Source organism: Nilaparvata lugens, chromosome 3 (assembly GCF_014356525.2).
Source record: "Nilaparvata lugens isolate BPH chromosome 3, ASM1435652v1, whole genome shotgun sequence".
NCBI classification, from domain to species: Eukaryota; Metazoa; Arthropoda; class Insecta; order Hemiptera; family Delphacidae; genus Nilaparvata; species Nilaparvata lugens.
In genome coordinates this window covers 38,446,057-38,469,206 of record NC_052506.1, presented here as the reverse complement: position 1 = coordinate 38,469,206, position 23,150 = coordinate 38,446,057, and the positions used below count along the sequence as shown (strand labels likewise).

Below are 23,150 nucleotides of genomic sequence, written 5' to 3'. Positions count from 1 at the left end.
TCCCACACTCGCTCACTCACTTCCATCATTAACAGACGACGAAATAATTATTATCAGCTGTTTTTCCAAGGATGAATAATAATTATCCTTTTAATATCCTTCAGCGAGTTTTCCCAGGGATGAGAACTAGTGCAATTGAATTTTTATATTATAAACCTACTATACTATGAATTTCGTGAGAAAGGACTAACAGTCACAACCAAAACAATTTCTTCCCCAAATTTTGATTTATGCACTATAAATATTCAAAAAAGTAGTTTGCCCCATACACTTGATTTCAGGTCCAATTTCCAGTGCAAACATTTGAAAACAGGAAAGTTTCAATTTAGATTGTTTACAAACCAAATTGAATAACAAAATATCACTCACTAATCACTTAAAACTGTAAAATAATGATTAACTTTGAAAATTATGATATACTCTAATTTGGAATGATATACCATGTCATGTCAACAAATCAGATTATTTTGATCCAGCCGATTATTTCGTCGATTATAGCCGAAAATTTCTAGATAATATTTCTCGTGAGATAAGCTGATTGATTCAACAGCTGAACATAATTCTGTCTCTTACCCACACAGACACTAGTATCTTCTGTTATCGACAGACGACGAAATTATTATCTGTTTTTCCAAGGATGAATAATTATTATTCTTTTCATGTCCTTCAGCGAGTTTTCCTAGGGATGAGATCTAGTGCAATCAAACTTTTATATCATAAACCTACTATGTTCCAAAATTTCGTGGAAATCGTTAGAGCCGTTTTCGAGATCCGTTGGACATGAATATATTACCATATAAATAACTATATATATATATATTATATATATATATATATATATATATATATATATATATAGCACATAATGGAAAACACTTTAAAGTTTTATAATATAAATTGAAACAGGATACACACGACACAGATAGATTAAAAACACTTAAAAACTTACAATCAAATCCTTGTTTGATTGACAAAGGGAGCACAGCTCTCTCGAAAATTTTCGTTTGTAATGTTAGCTTTTAAGTGTTTCTAATCTATCTGTGTCGTGTGTATCCTGTTTCACTTTATATTATAAAACTATATATATATATATATATATATATATATTATATATATATATATATATTATATATATATATATATATATATTATATATATATATATATATATATATATATATATATCTATATATATATATATATAATATATATATATATATATATTATATATATATATATATATATATCTATATATATATATATACATACAGAAATTGCTCGGTCAATATAATAGGATTTATAAAATTCTTATCCTTATTCTAATCCTCATGTCAACTATACTGTATATTCTCCCACACAGGAAACTCACATTGGAGAGAAGCTAATGTTTATTATTCACTAAATAGGAACCCTGTATAGAAATTATCGATCATTAAACGTGAACTATCACTATAACGTGATTATTGATAGGATATTTTGCAAAACGCACGCACGTTGAGTTCAATCTAAATTATATTATAGACCATTGCTTCTGATACTGCACACAAGATAAATAATCCACTTCAGTGGCGACTCTATTTGAAGTACACACAACTTTACTAACCGAACAACAGACTATAAGACGGAATAACCATTATCATGAAAGAGAAAGCATGGAGAGCATTGTTTGCCTCTCATATGATTCACAATGCAAATAATCCACTTCACTGGCGATTTTATTTGAAAAACACACAAGTTGACTTTGAGAACAACATAGAATAATGCCCTGTATTAGAATGGACTCAGCAAGGAAGACTGAAAGTGTAAGTGTGGACAGTGTCAAATTTGTTGACCAATGACCTCAAACGACTTGATATGGAGTGGAGGGAAGTGGGAACAAGAGTAATTTACAGCCGCTCGTATAACTAATAACGTGGATGGGGTGAGCAGGGTGAGCTACGAGGTAGACTGAGAGCTGTTTGCTCGCATCAATTTTGTTTGAGAAAAGGCAAGCTAATCTATCAGTGTAGCATGTAGGGAGTAGGGAGTGTTTTAATTTGTGTTCAACATAAATTTTGATCGTGATGAATCAGTTGAGTCTCCAAAACCGTACAGTAGATGAAACCGTACCAAACATTGAGAGTACAATCTCTGCATACTATAAGGATAATTAATTTTTAGTACATGGTTTATCAATCGTACTGAAGCTAGAGTTTTTTCTAAATGAAAAAATATCGAGGAACATATGGACTAATATGAGGGTATGAACAAAACGGTCAGGTCAATATGTAGATTTGAGCTCGCTATCGACCTTCTGTTACAGACTACTATGACTACTGATTCGATTGACCACTAATTACTTGATTGATATTGACTACTGATTCGATTGACCACTAATTACTTGATTGATATTGACTACTGATTCGATTGACCACTAATTACTTGATTGATATTGACTACTGATTCGATTGACCACCAATTACTTGATTGATATTGACTACTGATTCGATTGCTTTCCGAATTCTGACTTGAAATTCACAGAAAGGAGCCTCAATAAAATAGCATGAATACCGTTGGTATCAAGGGATGAAACAGATATGCAATCAGCACTCTATTAATTAGTTACTATTTCAAGCTGCAGCAGATATGCTTTGGCGCACTGATACTACTATGCATCATTACTTCTTCCTCTTCACCAATGATTAATTGCTATGCAAATCGAATCAATATTGTATTCATATTGAATGAAAAAGACTAAGAAATTGTCAAAAAACCACTGATTTATTGATAATTAGAAAGACCGGTTTCGGTTATTACACCATTGTCAATCTCTGATCATTAGTTTATCAGAGATTGACAATGGTGTAATAACCGAAACCGGTCTTTCTAATTATCAATAAATCAGTGGTTTTTTGACAATTTCTTAGTCTTTTTCATTCAATATGAATAATTACCACAATATCAACTTCTCAACTACACAAAAAAAAGAAAAAAAATTGTATTCCATTCATTTCTTGTTTAATAAATTTTGATTTTTTTAAAAACTACTTTTTTAAATTTGCACAATACGGACTGCTTAGTGTGAGAACGATCTCTAATTTCAATAGAGGTTTAAATAGTTTGAGAACTATTAGTTTGAGAGAATTAGTTTGAGAACATGTAGGCAGGTTTAATCCTTTAAGAAGGTTAAATGCTGCAGGGCAAAATCGTGAAAAACATGGTTTTTTAATAATTATTCGCCATTTTTCTCAAGAATATTACGGAGCTCCTGCAATTTTCCCAGAAATGAGACTCATGTCAGTCGATAGGGCTTATGAATAGGTAACCATGGTATAAATTTGAAGAAAAATGTTAGAGCCGTCTTCGAGAAAACCGTGAAAAACATGTTTTTGTAGTGATTATCCGCCATTTTTCTCAAGAATATTACGGAGCTCCTGCAATTTTCTCAGAAATGAGACTCATGTCAATTGATAGGGCTTATAAATAGCTATCCATGGTATAAATTTGAAGAAAATCGTTAAAGCCGTTTTCGAGAAAACCGTGAAAAACATGGTTTTTTTGTAATTATCCGCCATTTTTTCCGCCATTTTGAATTGAATTTCATTGAATTTCTTATTGTCGGATCCTCATGGTATAAGGACCTTAAGTTTAAAATTTCAAGTCAATCGGTTAATTAGGAATGGAGTTATCGTGTTCACAGACGTACACACATACACACATACACACACACACATACACACATACACACACACACACACATACACACATACATACATACACACACACATAACAACACCCAAAAATCATGTTTTCGGACTCAGGGGACCTTGAAACGTATAGAAAACTTGAAATTAGGGTACCTTAACTTTTTTTGGAAAGCAATACTTTCCTTACCTATGGTAATAGGGCAAGGAAAGTAAAAAGGGTACTACAAGTTTTCATATTGTTCTTATTAAGCTATTCAGATTTTATTAAGGGGAATATCAACGATGATTCGATCTATAGCATAGTATTCTAAATAAAATATTCATCCACATACAGTAGTCGTATGCACCTAACACTTTCAGATCTCATCTATACTTATCGCATCAAAATATCTGTTGCTTGAAATTTCTAATATTGAAGGAAACTTCATTCTTCTTGTAGTCTACTTGGATCAAATTTTCATATAGTATTAGGGTCCGCATATCATTTTATGATTTCTTGTGTCCTGAGTCAGGAGTCAGGAGTCACTAGGAGTCATATAGTTACGCCATATATATAGACTGTAACGTTGGAAATATATAGTAAGTAATGAATAGAGATGTAAATTGCTACCTGACATAGAATTTATTACTTGAATTTACAAAACCCTATTGGAAAAATATAACATGTATCAATCCAATGTTCCAATTGTATTTCAGTTGAGTGTAACCTACTTTTTGTACGTCCGGTATCTCTTGTAAACGATTATTGTAAAATACAGATAAGTAAAATGTCATCCACTACTTGTATTTTCAAAAAAAAATATAAAAATAAACATATATTTTTATTGATAATATTCATGCGTATCAATGAATAAATTCCACAAACAGCTTGGAAATAAATGAATATAACTCATTTTTCAAGTATACATCATTTTTCAAATGTTAAAATATTGTACCAGTTCTAATCTAGCTCTTACTGCATATAATGCTTTTTTTCACTCCCATCTGCAATATGGAACTCTGTTATGGGGTAATTCTTGTGGTGTGAACGATGTTTTTCTTTGTCAGAAAAGAGAACTACGCACAGTTTTTAATTTGGGCATGAGGGAATCTTGATAACCTGTGTTTTCAGCTAGTGGTGTGATGACTCTTCCTTGTATTTCCATTTTGGAATGTTTGATGTTTGTGAAAGAAAACCTTAGTATTTTCAATTTAAGAAGAGAAATTCATGAATATAACACGAGATCTGGTGGTCGGATAGATTCGAGTCGGGTCAGGCTTGCTAGGACGCAGAGAAAGTACAGCTATTTAGGTGTAAAAATGTTCAATGCTCTATCATCTGAAGTTAGAAATATGAACAGTAGAAGATTTAAGTCTATAGTAACGAAATGGTTGAAGGAGAGAGCATTTTACTCGGTTGAAGAAATGTTGAACTGCAATGCCTATCCATAATATTATTGTTCTCAATTGCTTTAACTCTGGTCTGTTTTCATATTATGTGGCTGTGTGAATTTATGTATATCTTCTTTTGTATATGTACTATAATATGTATAATTATGTTCAATTGACTTTTGTCCATGCAACCAATGTTTGTTTATGACAATAATAAAGATTTGATTTGATTCAAATGAAATTCATCATAACAGAAAATTTAGTGGTATCGTATATCAAAGTATAAGCGAGTGGACAATTTTTTAAAAATCCAGTGTTTTATACTAGATTAAAATAAATATTCATCATTACAGATTTTTCAATCACAACTAATTACATCATGATTCGTCACCATGTATTCTTCCATGAGACTATGTTGAACTTCAATTAAAAACAACAAATTTAAAAATATACAAAGTCACAAGAAAATTCATTCTCCAACTGTCATGTATTCATAAATAGGATTTTATCAAAACATAAAAAGCCTACCGGATAAATACAGAAGCAGCTACTAAACCAATTCATGAATTATGGAAAATTAATATAATCAAGCAGTCTATACACAGACGAAACACGACTACTCCTCAACAACAATGACTATAGAAGGTAGAAAATGATAAGATCACCTGAGTAAACAGTTTGTAGCCCTGGTTGTTTTGGTTGTATCCTATCATATTGCGACATGTCTCTGTCTCTGTCGTCCTCGGGTTTCTCTACCATAGATAGTCAGTCACTACAAACTACTAGACTACAACACAGCTACAGCCTCTAGAGCAGTAGCAGTAGCAGGGTCCTTGTGTCAACTGACATCATAAAGATAAGAGTGGCGGCGCAAAGGTTAGATATCATAATCAGCTGCTGGCCTCCATGACAGGTGCTGAGTTGCAGCGGTAGCTGCTCTCTTTTGGTCGACGATTCGTTTCGATGATTGACATCCCGTTTGTCAGCACGGTTTTCTCGATTTTAGAACGAATCGCGGCCGTCTTTGCGACGGAAAATCGTCGTCGGTAGCCCATAAAACGCGTCAGCCGCCGTCGTCCAGAACACAAACACAACGACGTCGACGCCAGACGCCGTACCGCACCGCTCACTGCGGAAAAACGGCCGTCTGCACATGCGCCACTATCGATCGCACGCACACTAACGTTGCCGACTGCCGCACCCGCATACACCGCAAGCCTCCGCACCACACCAGCTTATATTATGTACTAGCCCTATCACTGGACTAGTGCAATCAGCAAGAGTCACTGCTGATAAGGTCCTTAGCCTCATACTGTATACACTCAGACAGAAAAACGGCTCATTTCCATTCCTAAAGGAATTGGAAAATGTCTGTGATGGAATCATGCTTTTTTAACGACTTTGACGGAATTCAATAATTCATGAATTATTGAGTACATATAGGAATTCAAAAACTTGAAATGAAACAAAATTAATTGATTGGAAAGAATACCCATGTCAAAGTTGTTAAAATACATAGAGCCGTTATCATTCGATTATATTTAATTTGTGATAGAATTATCGAATAATTTGAAAATATTTCAATGGAATTTGATCTAGCTTAATGGAATTTGAACTTAATTAGTTTAAGGATAGAATTGGTTCAATAGAAAGTGTACAAGTCTGCATACTTGAATGATGGGAATCTTCATCTTCCAAAAATATTTGTAATGGAGGTTTTGTTTGGGTTCATTCCTTCCAAATTTGAGAATAACATATTTTTCTACCTTGATATCATATTACAATCAAAGCTTAATTTTTGAAAATTATTCTTTCGAATATATTTCTCGTTAATTCGGTTAAAAGATTTTGTTGTTGAAAGGTGAAAGGTGAACTATTGATCAGTATGACTTTCAATTTTTATGTAGATCATGATGTAAGAATAATACAGCAGATAGTTTCATAACTAACGCTCGAAAATAATTTATTTGAAAATAATTTCTGCACTCTGCTATATAAAATAATATAAAAATAGCGGCAGTTTATAAAGCTAGGCCTACTGCATCACGTTGGCATAGAGAGAATTCTTCAAATTGTCTTCTTTCGTTGGGGCTACTCTTGAATAGAAATAAAAATAGAAATCTAAATACCATTTTTTCTCGATAATGGCATCAGTAAACAATTAAAAAAATGAAGCATCATATTTACAGTTATGTTAAGCAGAACGCAACATATCTCATAACGTTTTTGCTAAATGCCATGAACAATTTAATGATGATTAAAAATATCCTATATTTCCATTAAACAATTATTTTAATGTAGATGAAGTATCTCCTATTTTGAAAGACTGATGAAGATAATATTATACAACTTTTCATATTTTCATTGATAAAGATTACAATACTCTTGATTGCATCCTTTCCATTATTTTCAATACAACAGACCCTGTTGTTCATACTTGTAAACATGATAAAAAATCACTCAACTCATTTAGCTATCAAGGTGGATCATTATCAATTTGGCAGCCCAGACCAATAACAAAATCTTAAAAACTTTCCGATCACGTATCAGCTCTTCACTCACATTCATTTACAATATTGAATCATCTATTATGAGATGTCACACATTCGATTTTACTTGATAGGATACAAACAGAGCAGAACCGAAAAAGCCTGTCAAATTAGAGGAGAGAAGCTGTAATGTGGATATGTTGAATGATTTATGATAACTGAAGATTGAGGTACGTATCTAAGCTACACCGCGAGATGAGCTTGTGAATAAACTAATACTGAATACTGAACAGTACTGTAGCACAGGCAGGCTACATGTAGGCAACATGCAACGCAGTAACATGGAGCGACGGGTGGAGTTTCCTCTCGCCACGTTCTCTGTGCTCTGCGACAATCATCAACGCCAATGCCGCTCGAATCTCAACGTGAGTGAAGCAAACACAATAGATCGTGCATGCTTACACCAAAAGTGTATTGCTTCATCTGTATCAACGTCATTTCTCATTATAATCCCGGTATTGTAAATTATTAAAGTTGAATGGAGCTACAGTAGGTGAGCATTGTCACTTGAATTTTCAATAAGTTCTTGTGAAGTAAGTATGGTAGACAGAAACAGCAAAGCATTCCATGATTATTTCCGAGTACCTGATTGAAAATGACTTAATATTAATTGTTATTGATTAGTAATTCACAAGAAAGCTTGGCAGAATATTCAACATTAAGTTTACATCGCTGGTGTTGAAAAATCTCTATCGCTAAATAGCTTGATTATTCAATTTCATAACATTATTCTAATAATATCCTGAATTGATTGAAAAAACGTTCAATATATATGAAGAATATATATATATTTTTTGTTTAATTTAATTTAAGCTAATGTAAGCTGTAAGTTTGTGGTATATCGATAAAAGATGAATAACCCATTGCTCAGGAGGATTCTGAGCCAGTGGGAGATTTTGAAGTTCTTGAATGTTGAATGTCTGTTGAATAATAATACGGGTATTGGGTTCTAATAGAAGGGATCTCTTCTAAGCTTCAAGAAAAACCTTTGGTATGGACTAATGCCTACTAAATTTCCTCTTTGAACGTTTGAAAACTAGTCACCTATATAATACAGTCATTATTACAGATTTCAGGTAACAATGCAAGGACTGTGCTGTAACAGTCATCCCGTTGAAAACAGAAACGAAGAAAAAAGCATTCAGAAGGTCGAAGGTTATCTCATTACCTAGTTACGTAATAGGTGCTTTCAATTTCAACCCCACTTGCTTGTCTTGTTAGTGACGTTCATAATGTTTGTGCCAGATACACAATGCATTTCATTATTCAACAAGTCTATTGAAAAGCTATTGTATTCAAGCACGAAGAGTTGTTAATAACGATTTTCAATTTGAAAATGTTTGATCATCATTATTATAAGAGTAAAATTTATTATTTTATCCCCTTTCAAAGAATATATAATAAAACTATCCCTATCTAGAACAGATTATTATCACAACGCTTAGTATGAAATTTGGCATACGTTTTGTTGCGACACTGCTGCAACGGTATTCTCTCTGAATATCCAGCAATATAGATTGAGTTATAGCCTGCTTGACTCTTTTCTTCACTACTTCTCATAGCTAGAGAGAGGAAAAAGCGAAAATCCTATTCAGCCTTCAAAGTTCCAACTGCACTATTGCTTTACTTGGCTGACCTGCTTTGAAAACATTATGATGATTGGATAATGCGATTATAGTAATATATCAATGAGTTTCTTTGTATTTTCATAGACATTCTTTATGAAGCCGTATCAAAAGATTGACAGTAAGGCCGGTTGCAGAGGAACAACAACTATCGCATGTGGGATGTGGGACCGACATACCACAGAACATTACAAAACAGAGAGTCTTTCACACTACATTCGAGAAAACGCTCATTAGTGCGATTGTGGTACAGAAGCTAGGGGAAGCGTGGTGCTCAAACCAGTGGTACCACAATCGCAAGGAAAATAATCGCGACCACAGCGCGCAACGCCATGTGGAAGTATCAGTGCCTCTGCCAATGCATTCCATATGCGCTGCGTTTGTGGTACCACAGTGTAAGGGTACCATTTTTTTCACCCTTCCTATTTTATTTTGTCTGTGGAATTTCACTTCAATGAAAACATGAAGATACTACAGTAAGTCAAAAATAGATTTTGTTATCGGCGTTCAGCCGGTCTTATCTCCCTTTCAACCCAAGCTCCTTATTGTTATACAGTTGGTGTCCTGCTCTCTTTTTCAGTTAAGTACAGGTAAATCATATCGTTTGTGTTATATTGTTTTTGCAATGATTAATTTGAAATCCTTGTTGTTTACAATCGAAAAAAGTCCAACCCTATGCTAAACTATAAAAGGGCAGGAATTAAATAAGCAGCTCTCATTCTTTCAACTGCTGTGGTTGGAATAATATATGCTACGATTTTGAACCCACAGTTGAACTTTGATCTCTGGACTTTTGAACTTTGGACTTCGATCCTTGCAGTGATAGATATGGCAACACGCTACTCCTCTTAATAATCATACTCATAAAATTTGTTTGAACAGTGTCTGTGAGTGTAGAAGACACAGATACAACTTGAAGATTCTCATTGGCCTTCTTATGGTCTGATTGCAATCTGAGCGCAGGTGTGTATAAATAATTTTTTATCCTCATATTAATTACCAGACTTCATGTAATACCTCAGTTGATAACCAGACTGATAGCTTCATCTGCCATATCATTGATGAATGAAAATTTGACTGTCCTAGAATTAGGCTCAATTTACTCGTAAACGGTGCGTCTGCAGGAAAATATAACTGAACAAAATGTGTTTAGAATTGTGTTCTACATCTGGTTCAGTCATCAAAAGGGCTTATTTTTTTTTGTTTTCAACCAACTCGAAAAAATTTGTTCTAAAAATAGCAAAGACGGTGAATATCTCCCGAACCGTGTGTTTGACGGGAAAATGTTACAAAACCAAAAGTGCTCAGAATTCAATTCTACATCATAACCAGTAATAGAAATTACTTGATCCCTCCTCCCTACGCCGCGGGGGTGTAAGTCGTGCCAACTGGTGCTCTGCAGGTGACAAGTAGTCGGGGTGACAACTTGACGCCAGCGTGCAAAGTGTCATGTAGACGAGAGCCATCCCCGTCTACTTGTATCCTTTCTAAGGAGGTGTCAACTAGTCGAGGGGACACCCTGACGCGAGGGTGCGAGGTGTCAAGTTGTCGTTTACGGTCATGACTAGTTGGCACCTTTGGTCCACTAGGTGTCAAGTAGTCGGGGGGACAACTTGACGGCAATAGCATATTTTTACGAGGGTACAAGTAGACGCCTGTGGCCAAAATGACCAGGTGTCAAGTAGTCGGGGTGACAACTAGACGGCTACCCGCTCAAACCAGTGGTACCACAATCGCAAGGAAAATAATCGCTACCACAGCGCGCAACGCCATGATTGTGGAAGTATCAGTGACACTGCCAATGCATTCCATATGCGCTGCGTTTGTGGTAACACAGTGTAAGGGTCCCATTTTTTCACCCTTCCTTTTTTTTGTCTGTGGAATTTCACTTCAATGGAAACATGAAGATACTACAGTAGGTCGAAAATAGATTTTGTTATCAGCGTTCAGCCGACCTTATCTCCCTTTCAACCCAAACTCCTTATTGTAATACAGTTAGTGTCCTGCTCTCTTTTTCAGATAAGTACAGGTAAATCATATCGTTTGTGTTATATTTTTTTGCAAGGATTAATTTGAAATCCTTGTTGTTTACAATCGAAAAAAGTCCAATCCTATGCTAAACTATAAAAGGGCAGGAATTAAATAAACAGCTCTCATTCTTTCAACTACTGTGGTTGGAATAGTATAGCATGAACCGTGCTACGATTTTGAACCCACAGTTGAACTTTGATCTCTGGACTTTTGAACTTTGGACTTCGATCCTTGTTCATGATTCAGGTTAATTTAATTAGGCTTTTCGAATAGGTCCACGATTATTTTTGCTATGCAAATAGTAGTTTATTTTTAGCAAATTCGTTAATCGATTGCTTACTTAATTGTTTAATTTTTTAATTAATTCATTTTCTTCTTTATTATTAACTTCTCAACCATTTTCTTCCTCAACCGTTTGAATTTAGAGAGTTATTAGGTGAGATCAGTTGAATTAATTAGTATATTTTATTTACTCCATCTCTCTCCTTTAACGTGATAGGTGGTTAGCCGATCGCTCCCGCATACGATTTTATAAAAGTTTATTTTGATTAACTGATTTCATTTGATCCCCTAGACCCTAGATAATACCCATTCAAAATAAACGCCTTCCTAAATTTTTCCGTTTTTCCGAGTGGTTGCGAGCGATGAGCTGCAATAGCTCCTTCATAAATCTTTCCGTTTTTCCGAGTGGTTGCGAGCAAAGAGCTGCAATAGCTCCTTTATAAATCTTTCCGTTTTTACGAGTGGTTGCGAGCGAAGAGCTGCAATAGGTCCTTCATAAATCTTCCGTTTTTACGAGTGGTTGCGAGCGAAGAGCTGCAATAGCTCCTTCATAAATCTTTCCGTTTTCACGAGTGGTTGCGAGCAAAGAGCTGCAATAGCTTCTTCATAAATCTTTCCGTTTTTACGAGTGGTTGCGAGCAAAGAGCTGCAATACGCTCCATCATAAATCTTTCCGTTTTTACGAGTGGTTGCGAGCGAAGAGCTGCAATAGCTCCTTTATAAATCTTTCCGTTTTTACGAGTGGTTGCGAGCGAAGAGCTGCAATAGGTCCTTCATAAATCTTTCCGTTTTCACGAGTGGTTGCGAGCAAAGAGCTGCAATAGCTCCTTCATAAATCTTTCCGTTTTTACGAGTGGTTGCGAGCAAAGAGCTGCAATACGCTCCATCATAAATCTTTCCGTTTTTACGAGTGGTTGCGAGCGAAGAGCTGCAATAGGTCCTTCATAAATCTTTCCGTTTTCACGAGTGGTTGCGAGCAAAGAGCTGCAATAGCTCCTTCATAATCTTTCCGTTTTTACGAGTGGTTGCGAGCAAAGAGCTGCAATACGCTCCATCATAAATCTTTCCGTTTTTACGAGTGGTTGCGAGCGAAGAGCTGCAATAGGTCCTTCATAAATCTTTCCGTTTTCACGAGTGGTTGCGAGCAAAGAGCTGCAATAGCTCCTTCATAAATCTTTCCGTTTTTACGAGTGGTTGCGAGCAAAGAGCTGCAATACGCTCCATCATAAATCTTTCCGTTTTTACGAGTGGTTGCGAGCGAAGAGCTGCAATAGCTCCTTCATAAATCTTTCCGTTTTTCCGAGTGGTTGCAAGCGATGAGCTGCAATAGCTGCTTCCTAAATCCCCGAATCCTTTGATTGTTTAAATCCTTCAAATACGAATACCTGCCCTTCTGAGTTGTCCTGTTTGACACGGAATTACCGGACTTCCATCCTATCCTTCTGGACAGTTGTAGTCCAATTGGACAATAGTCCTACCCATCCTCACTAGTGGTAGCGAGCGAGAAGCTGCTATAACTTGACCAAACCCGTCGGAGCGGCTGCACTCGAGTAGAACGCAGTACTTCCATTCGATCCATTCCGAACAGATGTGTCAATCCATCAGTTTGAGTGATCCTGATCAGGTTGATCCCTGGAACTCAGACCTCCTGTCAGAGCAACTGCAGTGAAGTAAAGACGATTCATTCCCATCTTAGTAAGGATAGTGTCTGAGTAAAAGGAACGGTTTTCTGAAAGCTGTTACTATTATCGTATTTCTAACACTAGTTTTACAACTAACCCATTAAAAGTGTAGACGAGTGGTTGTGATCGCAGAGATGCAATCGCTCGCCCTTCATACATGTTGTAGGCTACAAACATCTCAAACTAGGTTAGAGTACAGTTAAACCCTACCAAAATCTACGAGTCGGGTTTACAGTTAAACTCTACGAAATTCTACGAGTCGGGTTAAGGTACAGTAAGTTAAACTCTACGAAAACCTATGTATCAGGTTTACAAACACCTTACGAAAACCTTCAAGTTAGGTTACAGTTTAATCTACAAACACCTGAATTAGGCTACAAACGACCTAATTCACCCCGGCGCCGACTGACCTCTGACACATTATACATAACAGACTGACGACTCACACAGACAATCAGGAATCTACAATGACGATCAAACCAGCCAGGAACTAGTGTTTTGCTAGGCCTCTTATTGAGCTGAATCAATTTCCTTAAAACACTTACACACACACCTGACAGGCTTACCGACCCCTGGGACGTATCCTACGCTGCTGCAAATATTCGGCAACCCAGCGATAACGCAGAAGACATTTAGATTTACAAAAACGATAGTAGGGAGTGGTCAAACGCAAATGTCGTCCCCCATCATAATCCTCCTCACAACAGAAGGAAAATAGTAGCTCCCACATTCCACATACGATAGTGGTTCGCCTGCAAATGGCCTGAGGCTAGCTACACACAACATTATTAGACAGACTAACTTTGAGCTACACACACATAGATTTTTGTTCGTACGATTTTTTGCCATCTATATATTATACTATTAAACGAGCAATTTCTGTTTAGATGTTAATATGTTTAGATATTTATATGTTTTTATGTTTATATATATATATATATGTTTTTATGTTTATATATATATATATATATATATATTATATATATATATATATAATATATATATATATATATATATATATATATATGTGTGTGTGTGTGTGTGTGTGTGTGTGTGTGTGTGTGTGGTGTGTGTGTGTGTGTGGTGTGTGTGTGTGTGTGTGTGTGTGTGTGTGTGGTGTGTGGTGTGTGTGTGTGTGACCGGATCTCGAAAACGGCTCTAACGATTCTCACGAAATTTGGAACAAAGTAGGTTTATGATATGAAAATTAGATTGCACTAGGTCTCAACAAAGCTCTCATTACAAAGCAAGAAATTCCACAAGAACACCTTTTTGCTGGACAGGATATGATAGAGCGGGTAGAGGCATATAACTATCTGGGAACCCGCGTCAGCTGCAATGCAAGTCACATGCCAGAAATAAAAATGAGAATTGAAAAGGCCAGAGCTGCCTTTGTAAAAATGAGAACTCTACTGTCGGCTCATGACTTGTCTATTGAGGTTAGGACCCGTCTCTTGAGGTGCTATGTGTTCCCTGTTCTCTTATATGGGTTGGAAGCATAGACACTAAATAGGGAATGTGAGACCAAACTTCAAGCATTTGGAATGTGGAGCTACCGGCGGATACTCCGTATATCGTGGACAGATAGAGTCACGAACGTAGAAGTTCTCAGAAGAATGGGTAAGCAACTAGATATTGTGCCTGACATTAAAATACGAAAGTTGACATACCTTGGACACATTATGAGAGGACCCAAGTACATGATTCTGCACCTCATAATCCAAGGTAAAATAGTTGGTAAGCGCTCGGTGGGACGTAGAAGAATGTCTTGGTTGAGAAACCTGAGGGAAGCGTTTAATTGCACAACCAATGACCTATTTAGAGCGGCTGTGAACAAGGTGAAAATTTCCATGATGATTGCCAACCTCCGAAATGGAGACGGTACTTAGAGAGAGAGAGAGAGGTCTCAACCCTGAGATAACTCGCTGAAGCACATTAAAAGGATAAATACGTCCTTGGAAAAACAGATGGAAATTTTGTCGTCCGTCGATGCCGTATAATGGAAGTGAGTGAATGAGTGCATGTGTGGGATCATCCAGCTGATCTCACGAGAAGAAATATTAAGCAAGAAAAACTTATTTTCGCTTATTTCTCTTTTTTTAGAAAACATGTTTATTTCAGAAAGTCCAAAATAGTAACTAGATGCTGGTAGCGTAGAATAGTGCATAGTATATTAACAAATATTGTAGCAAATATAGTATATCTATTTGTAATTGATGATGTGTTGGTTTTTTGAAGTGTGAATAAATTATTGTTATTTTGGTGAGTGATAGAAGCTTAACCTAGATTTTTATTTCGACTGTAGTATAAATTTGAAAAGGGACAGTTTTGGGCATAAGCCTGTTGTGCCTCCTCATATAACTGTGAAAATAATTGTACGACTGAGAAAATGAATAAATAAATATAAACTATAAATTCAATCTTTCGTTCCAAATTTTCTATGCTTTCACTCCAGAGCAACGCTCGGTCCCCCGATATTTTTAATGTCGTTCAGCGAGTTTTCCCAAGGATGAGACTGAGTGCAATCGAATCTTTATATCATAAACCTTCTATGTTCCAAATTTCGTAGAAAATCGTTAGAGCCGTTTTCGAGATCCGTTGAACATAAATAACCAGATATATATTTAAATACAGATATTGCTCGCTTAATATAATAGGATAATAATATTCGTATGACTTTTATTGGTGGAGAGTCCCTGACGCTGTCAATGGGTCTCACTATTATATACCAGCCGGGACCGACAGCTTACCGTGCTTATCCGATAACTGGTGATTCAATGATTTATATAAGTTATGTTGTGAACTTGAGGATCTTTTCTACCAGATTAGAGTCCAAGGATTCTTTATTCTCTTTCTTATTTTTTATTTCGAGCACTCGAAAGTATGAATACTGACATGAATAATTGAATGAAATGGATTTGCTTTGCAGCAAAGATCTATGGAATTGTTCATTCCATACTGAATTCATGTATACTGAATCAATTTATTGAAATGAGAAAACCAACAATGATTTTTGTCTAAGGAGGTCAATATTCTAGAGCGCTAGAAATTTACTATGATGGATATGAAGCTAGAAGAAATCTCCTTTTAAATGAGAATAGGATATTCAAAGAAGAAAGATAGAATTTGATCAGGGAAGATTTGAAATACCTTAATGCGAGTGGTTTGTGATAATCCAAAAACAAAATGAAATTTTTAATCGCAGATGAATGGCGGAGACAATATTTCAACGATGACAGCATCATAAATTATTTCTTGAACTTCATATTTCACTTTCTGTGTGATTTTTGGAATTGGGGTGAGATCCACTGACAACATGGTTCGTTTCAAAAATGACTACATACACTTTCAGGTAACAAGAGAGTTTGCATTTTAGTAGCCTACTATTCCCGAAAAGTTGGGTCTGGATTATTCTTCAACAATTTTACGCTAAGAAGAAATATTCCACCGTATTCCTGCATAATCACTGGAAATTAGGGAAGTTTGGAGTGTGCTTTTTGAAATATGAGGCTATTAAAACGCCGAGACAGTTGTGCATACTCCAATTAGAAGAAGAGTCTTGAGTGTTAAGAGTGGAGGCTCAGAATCAACGCGACAGCGCAAAGCTAAGTAGTTTCCAGAATTTTCCTCTTGAAAGTTTACAGCTCTGTTGATGAGCCTCAGTGTATTGCTTGCTGCTCAGAAGTGGAATCAAACCATCATTCTACTCACTGTGAAGTTTTATTTTCATATCGGTAAATTCTACTCCTATCGAGAAGGAATCATGAATATTACAACCATAACAAAACTTGAGTATTTTTTCACGGATGTTGAGAGAAAAAGCTACTCAGCATTCAAGCTTGATATACTCCATATCAAATAATGTCTATGGAAGATAATTAAGTCGCGAGAGAAAAAAATGTAGAAATTGTGTAAAATGAGTCACTTTTTCCTGCTTGTAAAAATCCTTGACAATAGGTTGTGATCTACTTATGAAGTAACGTTACACCATAAGCTCAAACCATACGCCCAAAAGTCATTCGTACAGAAGAATGAAATATAATGTCGAGTTGTTTCAGTTGTTATTTTCGATAAAGTCTCAGTCACGCTCTTACAACTGACCATTTGCCTGAAAAAACACCTTATATTAATGGATTTATGTGGCAGTCGTTGAAAAGAATGAAACACCCTCAGAAGTTAGAAGCCAGAGCCGAGAATAACAATCTTATCTGATAAGTGAGACCTTTCAACTCAGCGAAAAATGATAGGGGCGAAATAGGAAAAATTCGTACACGCAACAAGAGTGCTTAGAACACTTTAATTTCAGCAAGACTTCAGAGGAATTTCAAAAGCCATTTTTTTTATCCAGTTGAGAATTGGTTCTTGACAAGTTTTTGTACTTTAAAACTTTACTTTTTTGAACTCAACTGATTTATTTATTTATTCATCATTCACAATCAACTAAAGCTAGGTTTTCCATTGTGCGTAAATGCCGTCGTCGATCACGACAGGGAGAGATTCTTAGATTGGGTAGATTTCAATTTGTCTACATAACCTGAAAGATTATGTTCCAAATTTCGTAGAAAATCGTTAGAGCCGTTTTCGAGATCCGTTGAACATAAATAACCAGATATATATTTAAATACAGATATTGCTCGCTTAATATAATAGGATAATAATATTCGTATGACTTTTATTGGTGGAGAGTCCCTGACGCTGTCAATGGGTCTCACTATTATATACCAGCCGGGACCGACAGCTTACCGTGCTTATCCGATAACTGGTGATTCAATGATTTATATAAGTTATGTTGTGAACTTGAGGATCTTTTCTACCAGATTAGAGTCCAAGGATTCTTTATTCTCTTTCTTATTTTTTATTTCGAGCACTCGAAAGTATGAATACTGACATGAATAATTGAATGAAATGGATTTGCTTTGCAGCAAAGATCTATGGAATTGTTCATTCCATACTGAATTCATGTATACTGAATCAATTTATTGAAATGAGAAAACCAACAATGATTTTTGTCTAAGGAGGTCAATATTCTAGAGCGCTAGAAATTTACTATGATGGATATGAAGCTAGAAGAAATCTCCTTTTAAATGAGAATAGGATATTCAAAGAAGAAAGATAGAATTTGATCAGGGAAGATTTGAAATACCTTAATGCGAGTGGTTTGTGATAATCCAAAAACAAAATGAAATTTTTAATCGCAGATGAATGGCGGAGACAATATTTCAACGATGACAGCATCATAAATTATTTCTTGAACTTCATATTTCACTTTCTGTGTGATTTTTGGAATTGGGGTGAGATCCACTGACAACATGGTTCGTTTCAAAAATGACTACATACACTTTCAGGTAACAAGAGAGTTTGCATTTTAGTAGCCTACTATTCCCGAAAAGTTGGGTCTGGATTATTCTTCAACAATTTTACGCTAAGAAGAAATATTCCACCGTATTCCTGCATAATCACTGGAAATTAGGGAAGTTTGGAGTGTGCTTTTTGAAATATGAGGCTATTAAAACGCCGAGACAGTTGTGCATACTCCAATTAGAAGAAGAGTCTTGAGTGTTAAGAGTGGAGGCTCAGAATCAACGCGACAGCGCAAAGCTAAGTAGTTTCCAGAATTTTCCTCTTGAAAGTTTACAGCTCTGTTGATGAGCCTCAGTGTATTGCTTGCTGCTCAGAAGTGGAATCAAACCATCATTCTACTCACTGTGAAGTTTTATTTTCATATCGGTAAATTCTACTCCTATCGAGAAGGAATCATGAATATTACAACCATAACAAAACTTGAGTATTTTTTCACGGATGTTGAGAGAAAAAGCTACTCAGCATTCAAGCTTGATATACTCCATATCAAATAATGTCTATGGAAGATAATTAAGTCGCGAGAGAAAAAAATGTAGAAATTGTGTAAAATGAGTCACTTTTTCCTGCTTGTAAAAATCCTTGACAATAGGTTGTGATCTACTTATGAAGTAACGTTACACCATAAGCTCAAACCATACGCCCAAAAGTCATTCGTACAGAAGAATGAAATATAATGTCGAGTTGTTTCAGTTGTTATTTTCGATAAAGTCTCAGTCACGCTCTTACAACTGACCATTTGCCTGAAAAAACACCTTATATTAATGGATTTATGTGGCAGTCGTTGAAAAGAATGAAACACCCTCAGAAGTTAGAAGCCAGAGCCGAGAATAACAATCTTATCTGATAAGTGAGACCTTTCAACTCGGCGAAAATGATAGGGGCGAAATGGGAAAAATTCGTACACGCAACAAGAGTGCTTAGAACACTTTAATTTCAGCAAGACTTCAGAGGAATTTCAAAAGCCACTTTTTTTTATCCAGTTGAGAATTGGTTCTTGACAAGTTTTTGTACTTTAAAACTTTACTTTTTTGACCTCAACTGATTTATTTATTTATTTATTCATCATTCACAATCAACTAAAGCTAGGTTTTCCATTGTGCGTAAATGCCGTCGTCGATCACGACAGGGAGAGATTCTTAGATTGGGTAGATTTCAATTTGTCTACATAACCTGAAAGATTATGTTCAATTATGTTTTAATGGGGCAGGTTGAGCTTATCTTTTTTTTCTACTTTTAAATGGCAATATGTTGATATTATTGGAAATGTTTGATTCTTCAATAATTAAGACAAATAATGAAAAGTTATTTGATCAGCTGTTTTAGCACACTTGAAATTTGGACAATATGGATGTCAACAATGCTTGTCGTCGTCGACTGCGGAACTTTACGCACAAACGAAAATGCACCTTTAGGGACAAAGAAACAGACTATAGTCAAAAACTTCTTTTTATCCCACTTTCAGAAAATAAATTATCCAAATATTCTGTTGATAATTTTTTCATAAAGTTTCAATAATTTTTAGTTCTTGTCTTGCTATTCTTGAGTATAAAAACTGTCAATGGTTATTCATTGAGTTCTAGAGCATTAATTAGAGCAAAGAAAAAGAAATTGGAGTTATTCTTGAGTGATCATTATAAATACTGGAAATGGGAATACATCAGTAATTATAATATGGTAGACCATTAAACAATAGCATTTGATGCTGCTTGGCCATGCTCTTCACTCTTCAGTCCTCCTTGATGAAATTCTGTTCGAAATTTGAACATGATCTGTCAATAAGATCTTGAGAAGGCCTAGAAAATGCAGGAAAAAAGTTCAAAAACCGCCGATCTTGGGCGGACTTAACTACCAATACAACATTCTTATAAGAGCCTGTGTACCAAGTATGAACATTTTTTTTCTTAGATTGAACATAGTTCTAGAAAAGCTGAGAGAACACAGAAAGACGGTGGAAAAACACAGATATTGGGCGTATCTTTGGATTTTTTTCAAATACTTTGTTTGTCGCCTCTAGATTCCCAACTAAATAAACCTGCCAGATTTGAACGTATTTGGTCCAGTAGATTATCAGTTCTGTTGATTATGAATGATTGAGTGAGTGAGTGAATGAATCAGTGCCATTTCGTATTTATATGGATATAGATAGTTGACCGAGCGAAGTAAGGTCTAAGATTCAAGTTGACAGTTTGGCATTTCTCTTGATGTTTAAATGTTTGGAAGTATAAATGTTTGAATGTTTGAATGTTTGTATGTTTGAATGTTTGAATGTTTGAATGTTTAAATGTTTGAATGTTTAAATGTTGAAATGTTGAAATGTTTAAATGTTTGAATGTTTAAATGTTTAAATGTTGAAATGTTTAAATGTTTAAATGTTTAAATGTTGAAATGTTGAAATGTTTAAATGTTTAAATGTTTAAATGTTGAAATGTTGAAATGTTGAAATGTTTAAATGTGAAATGTTTAAATGTTTAATGTTGAAATGTTTAAATGTTTAAATGTTTAAGTTTAAATGTTTAAATGTTTAAATGTTTAAATGTTAAATGTTTAAATGTTTAAATGTTTAATGTTTAATGTTAAATGTTAAATGTTTAAATGTTAAATGTTTAAATGTTTAATGTTTAAATGTTTAAATGTTTAAATGTTTAAATGTTTAAATGTTTAAATGTTTAAATGTTTAAATGTTTAAATGTTTAAATGTTTAAATGTTTAAATGTTTAAATGTTTAAATGTTCAATGTTTAAATGTTTAAATGTTAAATGTTTAAATGTTTAAATGTTAAATGTTTAAATGTTAAATGTTTAAATGTTAAATGTTAAATGTTTGAATGTTTAAATGTTTCAATGTTTAAATGTTTAATGTTTAAATGTTTAATGTTTAAATGTTTAAATGTTTAAATGTTAAAATGTTTAAATGTTTAAATGTTTAAATGTTTAATGTTTAATGTTTAAATGTTTAAATGTTTCAATGTTTAAATGTTTAAATGTTTAAATGTTTAATGTTTAAATGTTTAAATGTTTAAATGTTTAAATGTTTAAATGTTTAAATGTTAAATGTTTAAATGTTCATATTGTGCCTGACCTTTTTAAAGGTGATAAAGAAGATAATTTTGAATAAAATTTAGAATTTAGAAATAGGCCGACACATCTAGAAAATACCTGAGTCTATACCTAATTCATGCAGGTGAACGGGCTAGAGTCAAGAAAACTTCAATTAATCTTGCCATGCCTGATTTAATAGGTTTATACTATAGAAAACACTAAAATTTGAAATAAATGAAAAATACAAACAGCTTCAATAAACATTGGCAACTAAAATCGAACAACAGAAACAACAATTTCATGCTACTTTGTTGACATTCTTCATCTGATTCGGGGGGGCATTACTATCCCCGTTTAGATAGCAATACGTCACAAAACCAAACAATATCAGTCATCAAATAACAAGTTAATTTCAACATAAAATTACTCAAGAAAGAAAAGCCCGTTGAACCCAAGTTTCGTCGATAGTAACCCATACAACCCATTTCATAATAATTTTGAATCCCCACTTTTGATTGACATTCTCGAATGAACCTTTGTTTCACTACACTGCACTTTCGTTGGTCTGTACGTTGCTTTATCGTCGGGGTTACAGTACCTGGTTTTTGGCGGTGAACTTTTACCGGTTGAATTTGGCTTGACGGCGACGTCCTCTTACGTCCCTAGACCTGTCGTCTGAACGGGTGTCTTGAAGCGGTGTTACATAAAGTTGCGGAACCAAAGGGGTGGTAGTACAAGAAGTTGGTTTGGGGACACACATGAACCGCTGTAAATAAATGTATTACAGCATTAATTTCTAACTCTTCCTACATTCATCAAAAGCTAAAACAGGAGTTTATTCTGTTATTCAATTTAGATTTTATCTTGACGTTCTGATTTCATTCTCAAAATTTAACAGATTTAAAACAAATTTACTTGCCAAAGTGTCATTAATATACAATGCAACATTTATGAAAACACCCGTAATAAATTAATATAATGCTTTTAGAAAATGAATACTTCATTAATTATGATGTTAACTTTTATATAAATTGATATAATACTCTTAGAAAAGGAATAATTCAGATTGAAATGATGCTAACTTATATGATATTTTTCGTTTGGTTTGCGAAATGAAATATAATTTTTCATATAGTAGCTCGGCTAGTATTGTTGGAAACTTGTGCGCTAGCCAACATTTATTTTATTTATTATTTATGAACTTTAGGACGCAATCCAAGTGTAAATAACAGACATTCGCCCAAAACTGCTCAGAACCTTAATTAAAAATGAACATTCCAGAGTTTATGATTTGATTACCTACAAATACAAGTCCAAAAACGAGTATCAACTAGAATTATGAATTTATCACCAAATAAAACAAGACACTTTATAACACAATAGAAGAAAAAAAATATTGAAAATTTCACTTTAAGGTAAAAATAATGTTTGCCTTATAAGATTCATCTTGTAGATAGTTTTTACCTTTAATTAAATAAATTAGTAGACACATAGAAAATAATTTAAATTGTATTAAAATTTGAACA

At 34.5% G+C, this 23,150-nt stretch overlaps 1 protein-coding gene across 15 annotated transcripts in view; it reads right to left on the bottom strand.

The window, feature by feature from the left end:
- Positions 1-23,150, bottom strand: part of LOC111054417 (voltage-dependent L-type calcium channel subunit beta-2) — a 312,670-nt gene that overhangs the window by 47,526 nt on the left and 241,994 nt on the right. For 2 of the 15 annotated variants that reach the window (XM_039423724.1, XM_039423733.1), the window contains exon 1: positions 5,722-6,193. The exons of 10 other annotated variants lie outside the window; for them this stretch is intronic. In XM_039423724.1, the coding sequence (XP_039279658.1) occupies positions 5,722-5,769 (48 nt within the window). In that variant the 5' untranslated portion in view covers positions 5,770-6,193. 3 more of the 15 variants (XM_039423725.1, XM_039423731.1, XM_039423728.1) reach the window with 3 other exon arrangements.